Below are 23543 nucleotides of genomic sequence, written 5' to 3'. Positions count from 1 at the left end.
ATAATAACTGGTTGAATAGGATGAAGATATATAATTACCTTCTGTTGCTTTATTGCAGGATTATACACATGAATTCCATAAAACCAAAGCAAACTTTATGGCAATACGGGAAAGGGAGAATCTCATGGGATCTGTACGAAAGGATATTGAGTAAGTTGCATCTTATATTATTTTGTAGGACAGTTACTCAGGTTTATATTTAGAATATATTCATAATTGACATCAAATTAAGTAGCAGAACCATGATTCAGATTTCAAGATTTCTGATTTCCATTTCACTAAACATTGTTGCTACACATGGTCCTAATCTGCTTTAGTCTTATCTCCAGTTTCCCCTAATTTTATAATTGGCTCCTGCCAACCTTGACTTTCCTGTCTTAATTCAGAGTCCAGCTTGCATGATGTATTCCTAAGTTTTTTTCTCATCTCCTGCCACCTGCCTTGAAAATGATGTTACCAAATAATTGATGCTCTCCATGTTCTCCTTTCCCTTGCCCGCCAATTACTGAGGAGCTGTCAGAGTAGCCTTTACGTCCCTGGAGTCTGAAATACCTGATTTTTCCAATTTTTTACAAACTCTTTAGCCTTATGTAAATTATTTAAGGATTTCCAACATTTTTATCCTGATCTCAATCCATAATTTAAAAAACTTGTTCTTTTATCCTTTTACATTTTCTTCAATGATATGTTTTAGCATTTCATCTCATTTTGACCTTTTTTCACAACTGAACATGACTGACAAGGTTAAATCCATTGGGATTAGAGTCATCTAATTAAAATAGAAGACTTTCCACTTCTGGGTCATCTACTGATGCCCACTGTCTCACTTGTGATAAATTTATAATAATTAATATTTCATAAATTTTCATATATGTCACCATATCACAACTGATATATCTGATGTATATTCTGAGTAACATTTTCCTAGACATCCTTTATTTTGTTCTGACAGTAGAAAGTTTTGCAACAGAAGTAATTTAATATTCATTGCATTAAACATTTTTGCCCAACTACCAGTTTTAGGTTTCTGCCTCTACAGATTATCTTGGAAAATTAATTTTTCTCTCATTTATCTGTTTTTATGTTGAGTTGTCTATTTTGCATAACATACAGAAGTTTAAAATGGTTTGCCATAATTAGGTATTTATAATAATATTTTTAGTTCTCGGGAGCATGTAAATCTTTTCATTGCTGTACAGTGTATTTACATAAATATTTTTAAAAATACATTGAGAACCAATATAGGAGATAACCTTTAATGTAATAGGCATTTAGTCCCCCAGCAATGTGTGGAAATTACTAGAATACAGCTCACCATAATAATTTATTTTCTGAATGATCATAAAAGAAACATGTTCACCCATTCATTAAACTTATTGATTATGAACCATGAATAAGATACTATGTCACAGTAAAAGGTAGAAAAGAAAAAAACCAATCTTTGATCCTATAGGAGTTTATAATCTAGGTACTAGAGAAGTAAAGGAGGCATGTGCTCAAATTAACATGAGGCAGGTTATTAATTCATGAAATGAAATATACAAATAATTGACACTTTCATGTTTTTTTTTTTTTGTAATACATACATAATTTCCATGTACCATGTCTTTTAGCTTTATGTAGTATTTTGGCATGATTTCACATTTTTTTAAAAGATTTATTTATTTATTCATATGGAACTGGGGTACAAGCCAGAGATGTGGAGAGTGAGAGGATTCACCAGAGATAGAGAGGGGAGCAGAACAGGCAGATGGACGAAGTACACTGCTGAGGGGAGCAGCAGGCAGGTCAGGAGAGGTCTGCCTAGCCATGTGGATCTCCTCCAGAGCAGGCGGGAATCGAACTCATGCGGAAGTGGCTTTAGCTTCTTAGTGCTGTGCTTTAACCCTCTGCGCCACCAGGGAGGGCCCAATTTCACGTTTTTTTAAAAATTTATTTATTTATGCATACAGAACTGGAGTACAGACCAGAGGTACAGGGGCAGAGGGAGGATTCACTAGAGACAGAGTGGGGAGCAGAACAGGCCAACTAACAAAGTACACGTCTGAGAGGAGCAGTGGGTGGGTCAGGAGAAGTCTGCCGCATCATGTGGATCAGCTCTGGGGCAGGAAAGGGATCGAACTCATGCTGAAGTGGCTTTCTCAGTGCTGTGCTTTAACCTGCTGTGCCACCAGGAAGGGCCCGGCATGATTTCACTTTTATAAAACTACTATGAGACTTTATGGTTAACCTACTAGTAAATGAAGTTGTATAGATGCAAATTCAAATTATCAGTCTTCCAGTTCAGTGTGTTCTCATGTTATCTTGTTGCTTTTCCTGATGTTTTTTCCACTGCTTTGCACATGTGAGCCTCAGCAATAGTTTACTTTTAGTAGCATGACCTTCTTTTGTCTTACTACAGTATGTGCAGTTACTTGATTTTTAGAATTTTGTTCATGGCATTTTAAGAGCAGAAACATAAAAGTGTTCTTAGTAATGATTAAAGCATTTTCTTGTAAATTGTAATACACTTCAAATCATGATAGAATCTTTAAGTGTGCCATATTTTATATAAACACAGCTTTATATCAAATTACTTGAGAATTTCCAAAATTTTTATTGTGATTTCAATCTTTTGCTTCATTTCAGGGATCTTGAGGCTTCAGTTGATGCACTGCATATACCATTTCAGTAGCTTTCCCATCCATGTACTGTGTACTAATCAGCCCAATGTTTTACTTCCACTGGGAGAAAATAAAGATATGAGATAATAAAGAAGTTTTTTACTGAAAAATTCTAGATTATTAAAAAAGGGGGGGATATTGTATTATTTTGGTGAATAATAATATTCACCAAATCTTAGGTCTAAATTAGCAAAGGTATTCATATTTATTAAATGTCAGAAGGAGGTGACTTCAAAACTTTGGAGCTTAATTTGTCTACTTTGGATATTACTAGAATTAACCTTTTAATCTTTTTTTCTGCAGTATCTACCCTAAAATGTTCTTAAAGTTTCTCTATTTGTTCTAGGTCATATAAAAGTGGATCTGGAGTCAACAACAGAAGAACTGAACTATTTTTGAAAGAACATGACCATCTGCGGAAGTAGGTATTACTGAATACATGCATACTATATGACTTGCATTCTTATTAACTCATTTACGTATATAACATATATTTTATGGTGTTTATTATAGGATATACTTTGTCAAATGCTAATGCATTTAACTCTTCTAATGACTTTGACAGAAATGAAGCTGCACTATTTTGACCTAATTAAGATATTATGCTATCAAGTATCAAAAATCTGCATTCCTATCACTTGTTACCTGCATTTTTTTTTATCATTTTAATGTTTCTTTAACAAATCTTTGCTCTAATACTTTCGTCCATTATAGATTAGTATTACTAATAATAGTGATAATGTTACAATGACTTAATGTTTGATGAACCTGTGATCACTTCTGCACATCAAGAAACTTTAAAGGATAATTGGCTATACCTCAGATCCCAAGGAATACCTTGTTTCCAAGAATTCAAAAGAAAATGTAAAAAAAAAAAACTAAGGTGAGCTAGTTATATATAATACATTTTAAACAAATTAACATATTTCATCCTGTTTCATCTACTTTTTTGTCTGACATGTTTTCATTGTAGTTTAGTTCTTCAATATTTTGTTTTTATTGTAGAAATAAGGTTCAGAAAAGTTATATATGTCTGTGAGCTTAGCTTTTAAGCACTTGAACTAGTATCCATGAGCACTAGTGTAATGAATTTTGTTGATAGTGGCTAATGAATGTCATTAAATACCACAATGAGTTTACTGTTCAGATAATTGAATATAAGCTGCTGAGATAACACAAAAGATCAAGACTTTTTAGCAATCTTGTTGCTTCTAGTATTGGAAGTAGGTTATTCATGTTCTTTTTAGTTGTGGAATATTGTTAATTTGCACAAGGGGGCAGTCTTTCCTAGAAAAATGTTTATAGTTGTTCATGTCTTTAGTACTGCTTTTTATATTTTATAAGACCACAATAAGAAGAATTTTTCATTACATCCAGAACCATATTCATGTTTTGGGGCTACAAAGTAATTTAAGTGGTAGTATACTCAAGTAGCACAAGGAAAGGATTAGATTGTATCAGTGTTTCTGTGTTTATTACCTCAAAAGAAACTAAGCAATTAGAAATGTGTTACTTTCATTACTTTAAGCATGACTTGATGCTGACCTGACACATAACTAAACATTAAAAACATAGATAAAACAGATAAGCAATAAAAATTAATTTTCCAAGATAATCTGTGGATGTAGAAACCTAAAACTGGTAGGTGGATAATCCTCATTTTTAGGCAGAAATGTTTAATGTAATGAATATTAAGTTACTTCTGTTGCAAAACTTTCTATTATCAGAACAATGTAAAGGTTGTCTGGAATACTGCAAATCTTAAAATGCTGTGGTGTGTCTAAAATGATGCACCCAGTAATCTGACCAGAATTTTCTGGGGGGAGTTTCGCCATCCCCCAAAGTGAAAATCAGTTACTTTTTATCAGTTGATTAAGTGAAAAACTTCTCATATTTGACCTCTTCTATGTCCCTGTCTTTCTGCTCTGTCACTGTAAAATGCAATCCCAGGGCACAGTCTACTACTGTAAGAAAAAAGGAACCAATATATGGATTAATTTAAAATCATTATTTCCAACGTCATCTAAGTAGTCAGCACTATCTAATACTTTTGCTTGACACCCTTTCGCTCTTTCTCTCATTCTCTACCCAAAGTTCTCATTCTCCTTCTTAACTTTCTTTCCCCATCACCTAAAACAGATCCTTACCTCATATGTCATTGAAATTTTTAAATTTGGGACTCTTTAATACAAATTTAGTTACAGGAATTCTTCTTTCTATTTTAACCTTTCCTATAGCTTTTAAGGGGTGGGGCATTTCTCCAGGCTAGTTCAATATATCCACCTGGTTGTCACTCTTTTTTTTGCTACATCAAATATTTCACTCTTAAGTCATCTTATTTACTGACTCTGCAGCTCCAGCATGTCAGTATACTTGCTGTCTCTGTGTCAGTATTCATTTTCTCCTTAGCTTATTGACTTATTCCCTCACAGCTCTCTTAAACAGTTGTTACTAGGAACATCTGTGATCTCCCGAATGCTCAATCTAATAGTCATTTTTCATTTTAATATTACTGCTCTACTCATGTGATACTATTTTTCCTTACTTGAAAATGTAGGCAGCTATCACACTGAAATTTACTGGTTCTCCACTTACCTCTCTGAACTGTTCTTATTTGGTTTTCCTCTGGAGTGTCTCCAGATGCAGACTCAGAATCCTTTTACATAGTGTTCCAGGCACAAATTAGTTGGAGTAAATCCACAAAAGGAACATATTTGCCATGTTCCCTCTCTCTCATTTTAACTCAGTTATTTGTTCTTGACACACATCATAACAACACTTCTCTCTCCCCAGAGATGACAGCCAAAAGAAGACCTAGCAAAGAGAAATTGACATTTTCCTTTATAAATTTATAGAAAAAGCAGTTGGTAAGAATTTTTATTGCTTAGAATAGTAAAATTAATGGCAAAGTTGAAGAAAAAGGGACAGATTCTGAAATTATATAGAACCAGCTAAAGAGTAAAACTGAAAAATTTTACCCATAATTTGGGGAGACTAAGGTTTTTATGGAAGTCTTCCAATTTGTGGGCATGTCACTATTGCACCTGGAATTGCAGAATATCTATATTAAGCAAGCAGCTTGAAAATACCAGAAATTAAAAAAGAAATCTTTGGCAGTGTTTCAAGGTAGTCAGGATATTTAAAATATTACAATAATTTTTCAGATGCTAAAGTAAAATTCCATTAATCACATCAGTTCATAAGAACACATAAAAGACTTCTTGGCTTATTGGGGATTTTTAAAAAAGATTTATTTATTTACTAATACAGAACTAGGGTACAAGCCAGAGGTGCAGTGAAAGGATTCACCAGAGACAGAGTAGGAGCAGAAAAGGCAGTTGGACGAAGTACAGCCCATAGTGGGCGGGTCAGGAGAGGTCCACCACACCATGTGGGTCACCTCCGGGGCCAGGTATCAAACTTTTAACTAAAGCGGCTGTGGCCAGCTTGCAGTGCTGCATCCCAACCCGCTGCGTCCCAGCCCACTGCGCCACTAGGGAGGGCCTTATTGGGGAATTTTTAAATATCATAGATGCTTATTTTTTGTTACATGGATAAATGTTATAAACAGATGTATTATTTTGGGTTTTATATCTATATGTGTATATATGTGTATGCCAGTATAGAAAACCTCTCAGTCATTTAAGTATTACGCAAATATTTACTGATTACATGCTATGTATAAGGTAGTGATCATCCAGGTGCTTCATATTACATAGAAACCTAATTTTGAGAACTAAAGGAAATTAATTTATTAATGTGGTGAAAAAGTTTTTTTCCTTACTTTGTAAAGTGAATTCCATGTGAAATTCCCTTTTAAAATCAAATTCTTATACATAATAAAATTCTTTGATGAACATCTCATATACATATGAGGAAACAAGATTCAGAGAGGACATAGGTCAGTGTCTTATAACTGTTTACTAAGATAGCTCTTACTGAATATATGTTGTCTAATATTTTTCCATTCTAGTTCTCTTTAAATTGTTGTTTTTCTTATATTAGGGAGTCAACGTGACATAATGCTATTGAAAATTGAAAGATCGGTCGTTTTCTATAAAATTCAGGTGACCTAGGCTTTTAATATATGGGGATTGTTTTTCCATCTTTAAAATGATGATAGTAGCTGTTTTATGTTACATGAGAAAATAAGAGTTCTGGTATTTTGCAAAATGAAAAGCACTAAAAATCTAAAGACTTTTGTTTCCTGTAACTTCTCAAATATGGGGCTACATAAATAAAACAACACTTAGATTTAAACAACAGGGTTAATTGCAGTATTTAGCTGAAAATTTTTTTCATGCCATTAACTAGCAATTATGATTGTGTATTATTATCTGAGATGGCATATGTATTTGTATTTTAATTGTACGTTTAGATATAAATGTGTCCATGAATGAGTAGAATCATTTTATCTCTGTTAGGAGGTTTACCTTTTCTCTGATGACAGTTTTTCTTAGGACATTTCCTAAGAAATGGCTGTGTGTAGATGATTTAAATTTTGAATATTTAAATTTTACCAGCCTTGTCAGTTGGGTGATCCAAAGCTGTAATCACAGTAATAGGGGTGTCTTTCTTTGTTCACTCTTTGTGTCATAATTTTAACCAACTTTCCATAAGGTCAAATAAAAGCTAAGATTCAAACCCACACCCTCTATGTTGCTCCTATAATACTGTATTGCTAAATCAAAATAATGATTATGATTTCTCCTTCATAATGTTGCTAAGATCGTGCATGTAAAAGGGCTTTGTAAATTGTGAGGTAGTTTTGTGTAAAGCAAAACAGAGGATGATATAACCCCTGAAGGGATGTTGATCCTGTACTGAAATCTAAATCATATGCAATGTTGTAAACCAATGTTCCCTTAATAAAAAAAATAATTTGAGAAATAGGGGTATGAATTAAAAGTTAAAAGAAAAGCAAATGTTTTTATATGCCCTGTTAGTTTACATTTCTTAAATCAACTTGAGATACTTTTGATGCCAGAATAGTCTTTGTGAAGTGAAATTCTAATTATATTAATGGGCCATGACCATATCTGTAAATTATGAGGCAGAATGATCACCCATGATTCCAGTTAACCACTGATCACGTTATGACATCCATGAATGGGATAATATTGCAGACTCATGACATTTAGGATTTGATATTAATTTCCTCCTCAACTATTCATAAATCCTAAAGATACATAGCAATTTCTTAAGAACTAAGCTAGAATGTTATGTACTATGGAGCTGGTTTTAAGGAAGTTATTAGCTAATGTATACATCTACTCTAGTTGGACAATGACATTTATCCTTCAACCTCACTTCCAACTTTTTATTTGCTGTTCATTATTATTTGGATAACTATCATGAAATGACTTATATGCATACACGTATACATATACTTTCCTTGAGAACCATTGTTCCAAGGAAAAAACACCATTAATAAAAGGAATGATAGTGAAGAGAAAACAGTGCTTTTAAGTAAGAAATTGTCAAGTTTAGGTGAAATTATATGTAAAAATATTAATCATAAACTTTGGTATATCAAAAGATCTTGAGATATATCTCTTACCTATATCAGGGATTATTTGTATGATAGGAAGTTGAAGTGTTAGCCTATTAAAAAAAAAAATGTTATAGCATTTGACTACTATATACTTGTCACTCCTTTCATGAGGTATTGTAAACTCCCATACCAAAGCTCTATTTCTCTCAGGTGGTACAATTATCTGCCATATTGAAATGGGTGATAAAGTAAATTAATGTTTCCCTAAACAATACGTGGCTTGTCTTTTTTATTCATGTAATATTGTCCAAATTTACAAAGCAAAGTAACAGAGTTAGTAGCTTTTGTGCAGAACTTATTTTTCTTCACTTGGCTTTATAGTGAAGTCATATCTATCTTCATTTTGTAAATGGGTTTGTTATACAGTGAAAAACTTTAGTTGGAAGTTCTTTGCTATAGTGAGGGAGAATTTCTCTCCCTAGACATGTGTTTGAAAAATATAACACTTATATTTTCCCTCCCCCAGAGAAACATAAAAGTGTTATTTTACTATTAACTCTATTTGATGTTTTATTAATCCAATAACTAAGTTAATTCATTGATTCATTTATCAAACATTTAATGAGTGTCTCCTGTGTGCTATGTACTGTACTAAACTCTAGGGACTCAAAGATGAACCAGACACAGTCTCTACCCCTTGGGAATTCATTCTGTTTAGAAAAATAATAAACATATAATTATAATAACCTGTGAAATATTTTTAAGATTAGTTGAGATATGTGATGAGTGTGTGGCTTTTCATATTTAATATATTTTTCCTCCAGTGTATAGTATAATACCTGACATCTTAAATATTTGTACTATTCTTTAATAAATTAAGAGCAGAGATAATATTATAGTTTTAAAACAAGTTACTTCTGCCTGCATGTTGTATACATAGAGTGAGGAAGATTCATAAAGAATGACTTTCAAGTTGGATTTTGAAATATAAGCAATTTATGTTGAGAATTAGGAAAGTAGCTTCCAGGACAACAGACTATGAGGTTTCAAAGTATAAGTCTGTCAGGCTTATACAATTTACAAGGTATTTTTGTTTGCATTATCTTTTTTAAGCCTTGTAACAACTTCATGAAGTGAGTTTATACAACCATGGTTTTAGTATATAAGAGAGAGGAACTAACTTTTTTCTTTTCTTGTTTCATGAAAGTCGTGGTTGTTAATGTTATTAATTATAATTATGGAAGAATTGTCTTTTGACTTAAGTATGTGAAACAAATGGAAAGTGTAGTTCATTTTTATTTATGGAAGCAAATTAGCTTACATCGATATACAGAGGTTTTTAAGAAGTTTCTGAAAATAATTAGAAAATACTATTTCATGATGCAGATAGTTTTTCAGGATTTTTCAATTCTTTTAAATAATTTATTATTTAAAGTTTAGCAAAATCAAAACCTCCACATTCTCTCTTAAGCTGTTTTATAATTGAACAAATTTGTTGATAATTCTTTTTGAACATTAAAGTGTTTGGTTAAAATACCTTGAGGAGGAAAAAAAATTCTTGACTTATATGTTGTGTCTTGTGGACACACACAAGGCGGTGTGGTATTATGAAGGAAAAGACAAGTAAATTAGTGGAACAGAATAAAAAGCCCAGAAATAGGCCTGCACACATATAGTCAACTGATCTTTGCCGCAGGGGTAAAGGTAATTTAATTGAAAAAGTCAGTCTTTCAACAAATAATGTTAGAACAATGGGATAGCCACATGCCAAATGTGTGTAGCAGCTTTCCTTCTTTACCCAAATTAGAAGCAACCAATAATGTGCCCTTCAATAATAAGTAGATAAGTGTAGTACATCCACCATTGGATTATTTCTTATAAGAAATAAGCTGTCAGCCTCCCCAAAAGTCCTGGGAGAATTTTAAATGCATAAAAGAAAAATAAAAAGTCTACATTATATATAATTCCAGCTACATGACATTCTGAAAAGACAAAATTGTAGGTAGTAGAAGTAGAATGCAGAGGTTACTTACAGCTGTGAATCTATTCTGTATACTGGTGTAATGTAGCAGTTACCTGGCCTATGCATTTGTCAAAGCCCCTAGAACGGTACAACACAAAGAGTGAACCCTAAAGTAAACTGTGGACTTAATAATATACAGCTATTGGTTCATCACTTGTCACAGATGTACCACATTAATGCAGTATGGCTCTTAGTAGATAGGGAAGGCTACTTAACACTTGTTTCTAGGTCATAGTTTCATGGAATTATAAAACAAAATTAATGTGTTAATAAACCATGCAAAAAGGCAATAGGTATTTCTTGATCTACCCAAACTGGATGTAAGTAAGCCACAATATTAATGTAATTGGTAGAGAGGCTACTAATGATTTCTGCCTTCATTGTTTTTCTACATTTTCGAAATATCTGTAAAATAGAAATCTGTTAGAACTAAAACACCTTTTTGTATCATACAACAGTTTAATTGTTTAGTTAACTTGCTTTAAGAAATATTTATATAATAATAAATAAGACACAGACCTTAGAGACTCTGGTTAACTGTAAAGAAGTGAAAGACTACATCCCCACAGTTCCTGATCTAAGCAAACTGATTAGTCGGTGACAGCTTCATCAACTGCAATTCACAGTGATTGATTTTTAAATTTTACTACTACTTGCTTGTTTTCTTATTTACTTATTCATTTACTTGTTTATTGTTTATTCACACACATCTGTACTTTTAAAAGAGGGTTAAATGTTAACTAATTGTTATCAAAGTGATTTTTGCCAATTCTTACGTTATGTTGGTTTAAATTATTTTAAAATACATGCTTGAAATCCCATTTTTATTCTGGAAATTTGTGCCATTTATAGTATGGATATTGGTGGAAATGAATTTTTTTTTTTAAAGATTTATTTATTTGTGCATACAGAGCTGAGGTACAGGCCAGAGGCTCAGGGGCAGCGAAAGGCTTCACCAGAGTGGGGAGCAGAACAGGCAGATCTACGAAGTACACTGCTGAGAGGAGCAGCGGGCGGGTCGGGAGAGGTCTGCCACGCCATGTGGTCACCTCCGGGGCAGGCAGGAATCGACCTCATGCGGAAGTGGCTTTAGCTTCTCAGTGCTGCGCTTTAACCGGCTGCGCCACCAGGGAGGGCCAGAAATGAATTTTTAAATGTGGTTGTAGTGATTCCTTGGTACATTTATTAGTGATGAAATTTAGCACATTGTTTTCAGCTAGTTTAAATTGATCTTAAAAGAAACAGAAACTTGTTGCTTTGATCACAGAATTCAAATAACTCTGAAATGCCTCTAGGCTATTATCAATTAACTTGTTTATGAAAGATAATTCCACTTGATTGTATAGTTTATACCCTAAGGGGAAAACAATATTAAGTTCAGTTTTTACTAGATTATGCCATCTTTATGGAGTCATCCTGTTTTTGAATTGTTTCCATGCTGTGCAATATGGCTGAATAAAGAAAGGGTATTTATTCAGTGGAGGACTTAGTCAAATGAGTAAGGACTTAAAGACTTTTTTGGCAATATGAAAGAATATTTAAAAATCACTGACCTGGGCCCTCCCTGGTGACACAACGGGTTAAAGCACAGCACTGTAAAGCTATCACAGCCTCTGCAGCACGAGTTCGGTCCCCAGCCAAAGAGATGGCCCCACATAGTGTGGCAGACCTCTCCTGGCCCAGCCTGCTCCCCTCAGCAGTGTACTTCGTGGATCTGCCTGTTCTTCTCCCCACTCTGTCTCCAGTGAATCTTCTTATCCCTCTCCACCCTCTGCCCCCACCCCCACATCTCTGACCTGTACCCCACTCCTGTGCATATAAATAAATAAATATTTAAAAAGAAAAAAAAAACTTAAAAAAAAAAAAAACCACTGACCTTCCTCTGTCTATATAAATGAAGGATAGTGGGGCGCAGAGGAGGAGGGGAACCCCTTCCTCTCTATGGTAAAATATTTGGGATTAGAATTTTAGTTTTCTTTTTAAATGAAACCTGTTAAAATTAGTTTCCTATTCAAGTTTTTCTTTGACTACATTCTGGTGATGCTATAAAATTACCATAATAGAATAAGTTGTTTATTTCAAAAACATAAAATGATCTCTCTCAATGAAAATGTATCTTTTAAGAAAACTTAGTGAAGATCTAGTTTGTACAAAGCATGTAAAATAAGTGGAACCATGAGTATTTGGTTTACTCAATTTTTTAATTTGTTTCATGTATATAGAATGGCCTTATTACATTTTAAGTATTTATATAGGTCAGAATGCCATTATTAAAAAACATAATTTCTAAGCAGAGTACTTGTTACATGTAACAAGTATCATAGCTGTGTGCCACAAAAACCACCAAAGAATTTTTACTCTGTGTAACACAGAAAGCTGTTTCTTCTTGATTGCTTCAGCCCCATTTCTTCAGGAATACAAAATATAATGAGCTTGTTTTTTAACTAAACTCTAGTATTTACCTCTGACATCTCTGAATGAGAACAGATACAAAAGACATGCTTTTGTAGGAATATAGATACCTTGGTGGTGGTGTAACATACACATCTGCAGTGATGTGATCTTGTACCTCTAAATCACATACAGTGTTGTAAACTATTGTTGCCTAAAAGAAAAAAGGGAGAGAGGTGTTATTATTATCTTGAAATCTTGCAGAAAGCAGATAATGTTAATAACAATGAAGTATAATATCTGACTGATTTTCTGATGATTTATGTGAAGCTAGGTTTATATGTGCTTAGCTTCATATGTTTACATTCCTTCTAGAGAGATTGAGTTTAGTTAGATAGAAGTATATTTCCTATAGAATAGTTTTTGTCTTGCTTTAAACACTCTTCACAGTTATATGTGTACTACTTAAGATAATTGCCTGTCTCTTTGAAAATGGGTTTTTGCTGCTGTTTGGTATAGTAGTTAACACTTCAGTTTTTAAATGTTTAGCTGTTTGTTTTAATTATAGATTCACATATACTTCTACATATACTTCTCCAGTGGTAGCATTTTATAAAACTAGAACTGTCACAATCAAAATACTGATACTAATATACTTTATAGCTTATTTTTCACAAGGATCCCTCACATTGTCCTTTCACAGCCATACTCACTTTCCTCCTACAACCCTCATTAACTTCTGGCAACCATGAATCTGTTCTACACTTCTATAATTTTGTCATTTCAAGGTGGTATATGGAATCATACAGTATGTGACCTTTTAAGGTTGCATATTTTTGCATGTTACCCTGGAGACTCATCCAAGTTATTGCTTGTATTGACAGCTCATTTCATTTTATTGCTGAAGGGTTAGTAGCCCATAGATTTAATATTTTAGTTTAACTTTGTATCCATTGAAGGAGCACATGGGTTGTTAACATTTTTTGGCTATTATATGTAAAGTTGCTGTAAATGTTTGTGTATAAGTTTTTGTGGGGATGTAACTTTTTATTTCTCCAAGGTCAGTGCCCAAGAGTGCAATTACTGGGCCATATGGTAGCCACATGTTTCGTTTTTAGCTGGTTTTAAAACTGTTTTCCAGAATGACTATACCATCTCACGGTCCCACTAGTATTGTATTGAATTATCTATTTTCTCCATATTACCAGTATTTGTCACTTTTTTATTTTAGTCATTTTTTTTAAGATTTATGTATTTATTCATACAGAACTGGGATACAGGCCAGAGATGTGGAAGGTGAGAGGATTCACCAGGGACAGAGCGGGGAGCAGAACAGGCAGATGGACGAAGTACACTGCTGAGGGGAGTAGCGGGAGGGCCAGGAGAGGTCTGCCACACCATGTAGATCTCCTCTAGGGCAGGCGGGGATCAAACTCATGCGGAAGTGGCTTAAGCTTCTCAGTGCAGTGCTTTAACCCACTGCACCACCTCGGAGGGCCCTATTTTAGTCATTTTGATGTGGAGGTATCTCATGTGGTTTTAATTTGTATCCCCCTCATGGCTAATGATATTAAGATTTTCTTCCATGTGTATATTTTCATATATCGAATCTGGTGAAATGTCTTTTGCTCAATTCTAGCTTATTTTTTTTACCTGTAGACTTTTGAGAATTTTTATATATTATAGAAACTAATCAAATACATGGTTGCAAATATTTTTCCCAGTGTGTAATTTATATTTTCTTCTTCCCAGAATCAGTTTTCTTTTATCTTTTCACTTTTTTCCTTTTCTTTTTTAAATAGCATTGATTTACATTGTATAATATTAAAGGGAATAGGTTCACACATCCTCAGATGTGTATCACCACACTATATCCACCACCAAGGCCCACTTAGTTTTTTACCACAGGCCATTGGGCTCACTCTCCTCTTTGTTTCTACTCTCACCTTACCCCATTTAATAGTCTCAATTATGTAGATCTATGTCTAGGGTTTGATTAGGTTTAGTTTTGTTAATTCCTTTGTTTTGCTTCTTTATATTCCACATATGAGTAAAATTATCAGGTAATTCTTTTTCATTCCTAATTATTTATCATAATCCCCTCTGGTTCCATCCATGTTGTTGCAAATGGCAAACGTTTGCCTTTTATGGCTGCATAGTATTCCACTGTTCACAAAGCAAAAGTTTTTATTTTGATGAGGTCATTAAAATAATTTAGCAATTTTTTTCTTTTTCTAGATTGTACATTTTTTTGTTAAAGGAAGAACTCTATGCTTAACTCTAGATCTCAAAGTCTTTCTCTTCTTTACCTTAAAGTTTTATAATTTTATGTTTTACATTTAAAACTATGGTCCACTTTAAGTTAATTTTTCTATATATGACCTCAGTAAAGTTTCATCTCTTTGCCTGTGGGTATCCAATTGTCTCAGCAACAATTGCTGAAAAGGTGAATTTGAATTTCTTTTTTTGTATCTTTGTCAAAAATCATAATTGTTTAGTGGGTACAAGGTTTTCTTTTGGGGGAGTGATTAAAATATTCAGAACTAGCAAAACTAGGTGACTAAGCACTGTGTTACTATACCATTGAATTGTATGCTTTAAAATGGTTAGTTTTATGTTATATGAATTTCATCTCAATTAAAAAAGAATCATTTCTTAGTCACCACAAGAGCTTATTATGAGATTTAAATGAGGGGGGAAATTTTGGCATATCTGTGGGGCTCTTCCTTGATTCCCTATTCTGTTTCATTGATCCTTGTGTCTCTCTGCCAGTACTTTACAGTTTTAATAACCGTAGTTATAACAGCACAACTTTAATCATGTGTATCTTCCATGATACATGATTAAATAAATTTCAACTAAAGTACAACAAAAATTATATGTGGGTAAGTTAAATTTCAGAATCTAAAATTTCCTCCAGGTGTTTTTAGAGATCCAAGTATTCTATTTACGTAAGTGGTATAAAAGTTAACTATCTATAAAATGAAGGAAAATGAGGTCTAAATTTTAAATGTACTTTTAATAATTCCAAATTTTGAAATTTCTTTTATTTGTAGCTCAGATCGTCTGATAGAAGAGACAATAAGGTAGGAATTTTTTTGTTTTGTTTTGCTTTATTGTGATCATTTTTTGTTTGTATATGAACATATCAGATTTACTCTGTAGTGTTTAAAGTCACTTCATTCTGAAAGATGAACATATAGTTGTATATTTTATTAGATAGCAATGTGCCCTTCCTTTTTGAGAGATATTTTCAGTATAAAACATTTATTTACAGAATTACTAGAATTGGGCTGTTTTAAGTAGGTCGATTTTTCTAATTCAACTTCAACTTTAGTCTTTTTGCTCTCATTTTTTTAATGGAAAACAGTCCTAAAGATGTAATTTGGTAAATGTGTTGTTTATACCATCTATGTAGACTTGGTTTCTGTTACAGTAGCTGTAGAAGATCTACTGCAGTAATATTTAGTATTATTTATAATAACATTGAAGTAGTTTCTTGCTTAAGATGGGGCACTTATTTGTTACTTTGAACAAATAAGTGAATTTTTAAATTTTTTTGTCAGTGAAAAAGGAGTTAACTAGGTATGGTCATTACAGTTAAGAATTTAGTGATAGCTTAAGTAGTGTTTTTCAGGAGAGGTTGAATGAACTACATGCCAACAACAGATGTTTGTATTCTTAACCATAGGTCTTGGTATTATGTAGTTCAAATGCTTTACATGCTTTATTTTATTTAATCTCCCCCAAAGTTCATGAGGTAGACACTATCTCCAAAACAAAAAAAAAGAAATTAAGGTGAGTAACTTGACTGTGGTCACATAATCAATAGTGTCAAAGATTTAAATCCACAATTTTGAGTCTAACTCTAGAACCAGAGCTCTGTATAAACCACTACTGTTAATATATTTGCCACCTCATAGAAAGAGTGCAAGCTTTGCAGTGTGATTTGGTTTCAAACCTGGCTGTGCTGCTTTTTAGGTTGTGTTCTTGGATATTACTTGGAACTTTCACTTGCTTTCTTGTTTTAAAATTAAGATAGTACCTACAGTAAAAAGATTGTTGTGAAAATTAAAGGTAATGAGTAAAACTTAGCACAATGCTTGACTAATGGGGAGGTAATCGCTAACTACTATTAATAGTAACTACTATTAATACAAAAATTCTTTTAACTTTCTAGTTTTATGTAATTTCTGAAAAGTTCTAATAGTACATAGAACTCTATATACCCTTTATTTACCACATTTGTTTTCTCATAATTTTCCCCCATGGAAATATGTTGCAGATATGATGTTTCTTTATCCCTGGATGTTTAGATGCTAATATCTTAAGTATGTATTTATATTGATAAATGAATTCAATGGATTATAATGTGTTTTTGTCATTATTTAACAACCTTAAATTGTTATCTTGTATAAAATATACTATTACCATGGCATGGAATTTTTGTTTAAATTGCATTTACTGGATCTTCCACCTGAACAAAGTTGCCTAATTATCTACTGAAATATATCCATTGTAACTCCTCCCCTTTCATTTGTACGTAAAATCAGATCTCATTTGCCAAGAATCTTCAGTTTATCCTGTAGCCCTTTTCCTTTTTACCTTCCTTTTTTTTTTTTCTTTCTCTTTATGCCTAATCCTCTAGAACCAGCTTACTTTAACTAAACTTTTTAATTCAAAGCTGGCCTATTAAAGGACTGGCAATATAAGTATAAAAATTTGGACTATCTGGCCCTCCCTGGTGGCGCAGCGGGTTAAAGCACTGCACTGAGAATCTAAAGCCGCTTGCACATGAGTTCAATTCCCGCCTGCCCCGGAGGTGACCACATGGCGTGGCAGACCTCTCCTGACCCGCCCGCTGCTCCCCTCAGCAGTGTACTTCGTTGATCTGCCTGTTCTGCTCCCCACTCTGTCTCTGGTGAAGCCTCTCACCGCCCCTGAGCCTCTGGCCTGTACCCCAGTTCTGTATACAAAATAAATCTTAAAAAAAAAAAAAAAAAAATTTGGACTATCTGATAAGGTAGGAATATTTGCTAACTAACATTAAAATAGTTAATAAGTAGAACATTTACAGTTCAAGATCTTTTATTTTACTATTTCTTTGTTCAAAATAAATGCTTTATATATCCTATATGTAAAAATTTACTTTTCCCATAAAACAGTACATTTTAAAATACATACACAAAAATAGACCTCTATTGAAAAGAACTAGTATTTTTAATATTTACTCTGTAGCATTAAATGTGTAACTAATATTACTGTCTGTTTTTGAAAAAATAAGTGTCTGGGTTTGGTTCATAGTACAACTAAGAAAGTTGAAGTTCCGGTAAGCACATCAATGATTTATCATTTTAAAAGCATTATATATTATTTGGAGCTTATGTTTTGCCTCTGAGTATTTGACCCTTGAAATAACAACAATCTAGATTTCACTCAGCTTGACTCCAAATGATGGAATGAGATGGGAAAGTATGTCTAGATATACTTTGTGTGGTACTGGAAATCATGCATATTCAACAAGATAATAACATAATGTATGATGATAATATCCAGTCTCCAAGGAATACAAAGTGCTTTGTGGAAATTATTTTTTAATCTTCTCTATTTACTTCTGAGTCAAAGTGTATGGAAGATGGTGACAGTCCCAGTTTAAAAAACAGAGACATATGTATATTCAAAGATTGCCTCAGATTGCTCAGCTTAGGTTTGAATTCAGTTGTTTTATACAATACCATGATACTTATTTTAAACTATCTTGTAAAGTTATTTTGCAACAACCATATTTCAAATATATCCTGTTCTGTCACAGACATGCACTTTCGTCTGATTTTTTAAAACTGAAATCTTATGAATAACATAAAATTATACATTGAAAAATAATTAAAGCTAATGAAGTAAGGAAGTTGTTAATTTGACTTCTGGGTTTTTTTTTGGGGGGAGATCTAAACTTCTATATTTTATAAAATTGACAATCCTTATTTCCTTCTACTCTGATCTTGAGTGGTTGTTCTCTAACTGTTGTGGTGCAGGGATAACTTTTTAACTATTATCCTGAAATAAAAGACATGTTTTGATGGTCTTAAAATAAAAAGGACTCATATTCTGCACATTCTGTGACTTGCTTAAATTATTCAGTGTACAAACAGCATCCATTCAGATTAATAGAAATAATAAAGCTTATTTCTTAAATAACCAAATATTTCATAGTGTTATGTCGACATAATCTAAACTGGAAAGTTTCAGTTTCAGAATGGAGGGATTTAGTGTTTTTATGTTTCTTTTACTATTCTAAATAATGCTTCAATAAATACCCTTTTACATTACTTCTCGTACAATTTTATTTCTTCTTTGCCTTCTCAAATCTTGACATTTCAATTTTGATTCGTTTGTCATTTGCTTAGAGTAATCCTTCTAGCATTTTCCTCTAATAGTATAATTCCTAGATAAGTCAAGCTATTAGAGACCCCCTGGCTCAGCATTTTTTTCGTTTAGGAGCTGGGCTTCTACACCAGCTGGTAGACTGTTAGCTCTCTGCCTATAGGTCTCTTCCGCTCTATGTAGCAGTCCTTTCCTAGCTGCTGGGGTTGGGAGCAGTTCAGTCCATTGCTGCAGTCCCTATACATGTAGAGCCATATCCTCCACTGTCTGGGCTCCTTGGGATACAGTGAAAATCTGTGTTTGCACCAGGCTTGAAGAAATTCTAGCCTTCCCTGTCATCAGTTCCTTGTTACTTTCCTCACTGAGAGAGTGTAGCCCTGTAGCTCTCAGGGAAACTTGGGACCTCAGATGGAACTGCTTCAGTATGTCTACTTTAGTTCTTGGTTTCCTCCATGGGGAAAATTGGTCCCAAGATCAGGAATTTGTGCTCTGATCACCATCTTCCTAAACTCACTTCATTCTGCTCCTGATGCTTTTTTTTGTTTTAAATATTTCTCCTATTTTTAGAAGTACTCTGAAACATTTTGTTTCTATTACTTTTTATAATGACATTATGTAAAGCACTCCCCTGTGTGTTACATATTAAAATGGATATTGACCCTGCCCTCTAGGATTCTAATATCCAGAAAGATATAGTTGTTCAAAGTTAATAATACTAGTAATGATAGTTAAAGGATATTAACTAAGATTTGTTTAAATAAGGATATCAGAGTAGTCACATGGGAGAGGGATTCAAAGAGTAATTTTTCCCCATCTTTCTTTCTTTTTATTTTTTTAAAGATTCATTTTTATTTATGCATGTAAGAACTGGAGTATAGACCAGAGGTACAGGGGGTGAGAGGATACCCCAGAGACAGAATGGAGAGCAGAACAGATGGATCTACTGGAATACACTGCTGAAGAGAGCAGTGAGTGAGACAGGAGAGGGCTGTTCCATGTGGATTAGCTGCCTGGGTGGGGGGGTATCAAACTCATGCTCATGCCACAATGGCTACCCATATCTTGATAGCTCTGACTTTAACCCCTGCACCACCAGGAGGCCCCTCTCCATTTTCTAATCATGTAATAAGTCTGTGGCCATTGCCATCTGACTTGGAAGTCAAACAGTGTTGCATGTGTGTCCTAAAACCTACCTAGTTGGCTCACAAGTAGATTTGGGGACATATTTTTTTTTTACAAATTCAAAACTGTTTGTGTATTAATATTTTATGATATGTTACACCTTTGGTTCTATTTTTATTGTTGTAATTCCCTACTTCCTTCTCCATGGTTTTTCCTGATAAGGGCATGCTAATATAGCTAACCCCTTTTAAAACCATTTTAAGAAACTTTTTTAATGTATCTGTTAATGTCTTGTTTCATGTGTTACTTTAAAAAAACAACCCACAGAAAATGACTTACTGTGTGGTCCAAAAAACAAATCAGAAATACCAGTAAAGATAAGAGTGGTCATTCAGATAAAGGACATAGGATGGTGCCTTAGAAAGTGATTTTTTGCCCTTTTTTCTGCCTATGTTTTGCAAGATGATTTTACTCACTATAGTTTTCAGTTTACTTTTAAAGATATGATGGGTCCATGCAAGATTATCTCAAATGACAATTTAATTATCTTTTCTTTCCCCTGCCCCCTTACAGCATTGCTATGGCAACAAAAGAAAATATGACTTCACAAAGAGGAATGTTAAAGTCAATTCAAAGCAAAATGAACACTTTGGCCAGTATCCTTTGAAAGTTTAAAAATTTGTGTTGGGGGGTACTTTTTATTTTTCCATTCTTCTGTCAGGTTACAATCATCAGTTCCAGTAGAGAGCATTAGTAATTATATAACATGAATGTATCCTGACTTGTATTTCATATTATATATACAGTGTTGCTCTTTTTTTCCCCTTAAAGGTTGCATCATAAATTATATATATTTTTTCTTTTTCCAGTTTGGAGAGTATGTCAGTGGCAGGCACTTGGAAAGGGAAGGCACAGAGAGCCTTCTGCTGGTAGAATATTCTCCGTGACTCATTATATACAAATTGAACTATAGATTCTCTGCTTGTTGTTGTAACCTCTACCTTTTCAATTCTTCAGTTTCCCAATTTAAATCCAAGTTACTAGTACTTCCAGGAAACCCAGTGGACAGACTGCTACATCTGCTACTCTGAACATTTGTTTACTCTCTGAAAAGTCAAACCTATTAGGGAAAAAAGTTTCCTTCCCCAATTAATAGGTAAAAGAACCTGTGATTTTCAAAAGTTGATTATCTGCTCGTAGAGAATTCAAGGATATGTTTTAGTTTGATACCTTATTTGATGTATTGATATTTTCCAGGTTTTTTGATGAATTTTATCTTTTTATATTCAGTTATAAAACTACATATCTAAAATAGTTATATTTTACATGATTCTTTAGTTTGCAGAATTGTAGTATAATCATTCCAAAAGAATGTATTTAAAGAAATAAATAAAATGGGCCTAAATCAGTCAGAACTCCATAGAGTGAGTAGTAACAGAAACCTAATTCATTGTCTTAAAAGGGAAAAGGAGAGAATTTGTACAAATATCTGTAAAATTCAGGGGTAGAATATGGCAATATTCAGGAGCTCACATTTTATGATCAAAAATGTGCCTTTCTTCTCTCTGACAGTTCCATCTCATTCTGTTTTCCTGTGTTGATCTCATTCTCTAGAAGGCTTTTTTTAGTGATAGAGATGACTACACGTATCACTTCCTGCCATTTTAAAAATCCCCATGGAAGAAGGGTATCTTTTCCAATGGTGTAGTAAAAGTCTGAAGAGATCTGTGGTTGCCCCAACTTGAGTCACTGTCTAGTCCTCTCACTGGCCAAGAAGTGGGGGGATTGTTTCTGACTCATCCTGCATTGGCATGTATCAACCTGATGGCAGAGAAGAAGGTAAACTCTGCTCTATGATATGGGCTGAACTAAGAACTAGACCATTATGGAAAGGAAAGGAGAGGTAGTCCCCTAGAGATGAACTGGACAGAAACATGTCTGCTGTAGAAAGGGTTTCCTAATGCTGAAGTTCTCACACTCTTCCAAGGGGGATTGTTGATCTTTTACTAAGTGAGAAAGGTTACACATTTACTTTTATGAGATTTGTACCTTACAAAATTCTTGCTCCATGTTTCCTGTATTTTCAAGTTGTCTCTGCATATTATTTTTTTCATTAATAATTGAAAAACACATCAATGTCTATAGTGTGTAAAGCTCTATTCTACATGCACAGTGAAGTTTTTTCAAGATGCAAAGAAGACATGGTCCTAGTCACACAGTATGCAGATTATATAAGTATACAAATAAATACAGTCCCTGCTGAAAGACACTTCATTACAGGAAAATGGAGTGAGAATTTACAGGGAATAGGAACAGTTCTCTGGTATCCCAGGTGATTTTTTTGGTAACTTCTCTGACCTTGATATAATACCTCTCATAACAAGGAGGCAGCTCCAGCGTGTCTGTAAGTCAGAAACCATTAGTAGAAATGCAGAACAGTACAGGATACTGAGGTATGTGCTTTGGTCTACAACATATAAAGAAGTAAAAGTGTGGAGATAAATTTTAACTACTAAACAAAGATACAGTTGTGACTATCAAACCCCTAAATTTAAAAATCTGCTTTTTTATTTTTTTAATAACTAAGGAACATTTATTTTCCACTAAGACTTTACCTTGAGGATATAACTGAAGTGTTATCTCTTCACTACTTACCCCCTTGGAGAGGTACAGTAAATATTATTAAAGCAGGTAAGAAGTTGGAAGGATTGGAACCAATATTAACTGACAATGAACAGCCTCTATCTAAAACATCATAAAAATGTTTTAAGTTAAAAAAAAAAAAGGGTGAGGGGGTGCAGAAGGCAAGGGTTTCAGGTTAAACAAATAGAAACAGGGTTACTATAATAAAAAAATTCCACTACAGCACACTGTACATACCTGTGTTCCAAGTCCTTCCCACCCAGCTAATTCTTCCGGCTCAACTGTTTCTCAGCCCATTGGGCCTGCTAATGAAGAAGTGTGTAGATCTTGTCTTTAATCCAGTCTTGGTAATAACACTGGTATGTGTGGGTATCCGCTCAGCAAACAAGGCAGCTGAGGTCAGCCAGATCATAGTAGCATCAGATAACTGAAATCTTATGTGATAGAAGGGAGGCTGTTAGGATTCATCCTTTTCAGATGTTCTTTATGCATTTTACAAACACCTCCCATACAGTCATTCACAAATCCATAGTCAGCACAAGTCCTGCCTTCTGCTCTCTCAGTAGGCTGTACCAGCAAAATGCTGTGAGACATGGCACCAAACTCTTTTCCTGCAATATAGCTCTTTTTTAATGTTCCCCTAAATAAGACAACAAGATCATTTGACTAACTTTCCTTCCATATTCTATATACTATTGCAAAATAAAAATGTTTAAATAACTCACCAGTGCCTTCTGCACCCCCCACCCTTTTTTTTTTTTTTTTTTTAACAGATCATACGAGATGTCGAGCAGTGACTGGAGTTCAGACGTGTGCTCTTCCGATC

The 23543-nt window shown here is 33.7% G+C and overlaps 1 protein-coding gene and 1 pseudogene across 2 annotated transcripts in view; one reads left to right on the top strand and one right to left on the bottom strand.

The window, feature by feature from the left end:
* The window catches only part of GOSR1 (golgi SNAP receptor complex member 1), a 37547-nt gene that overhangs the window by 12983 nt on the left and 1021 nt on the right, over window positions 1–23543 (top strand). For both annotated transcript variants that reach the window (XM_004684816.2, XM_004684817.2), the window contains exons 5-8: window positions 59–150; window positions 3010–3084; window positions 15628–15657; window positions 20648–20730. In XM_004684816.2, coding sequence (XP_004684873.1) covers window positions 59–150; window positions 3010–3084; window positions 15628–15657; window positions 20648–20730 — 280 coding nt within the window. The remainder of the gene's footprint in view (window positions 1–58; window positions 151–3009; window positions 3085–15627; window positions 15658–20647; window positions 20731–23543) is intronic.
* Window positions 22981–23311, bottom strand: LOC105853741 (annotated as a pseudogene).

Source organism: Condylura cristata, unplaced genomic scaffold, assembly GCF_000260355.1.
Source record: "Condylura cristata isolate star-nosed mole 26May11 unplaced genomic scaffold, ConCri1.0 scaffold00017, whole genome shotgun sequence".
NCBI lineage: Eukaryota > Metazoa > Chordata > Mammalia > Eulipotyphla > Talpidae > Condylura > Condylura cristata.
This window is presented reverse-complemented; position numbering and strand designations above follow the sequence as displayed.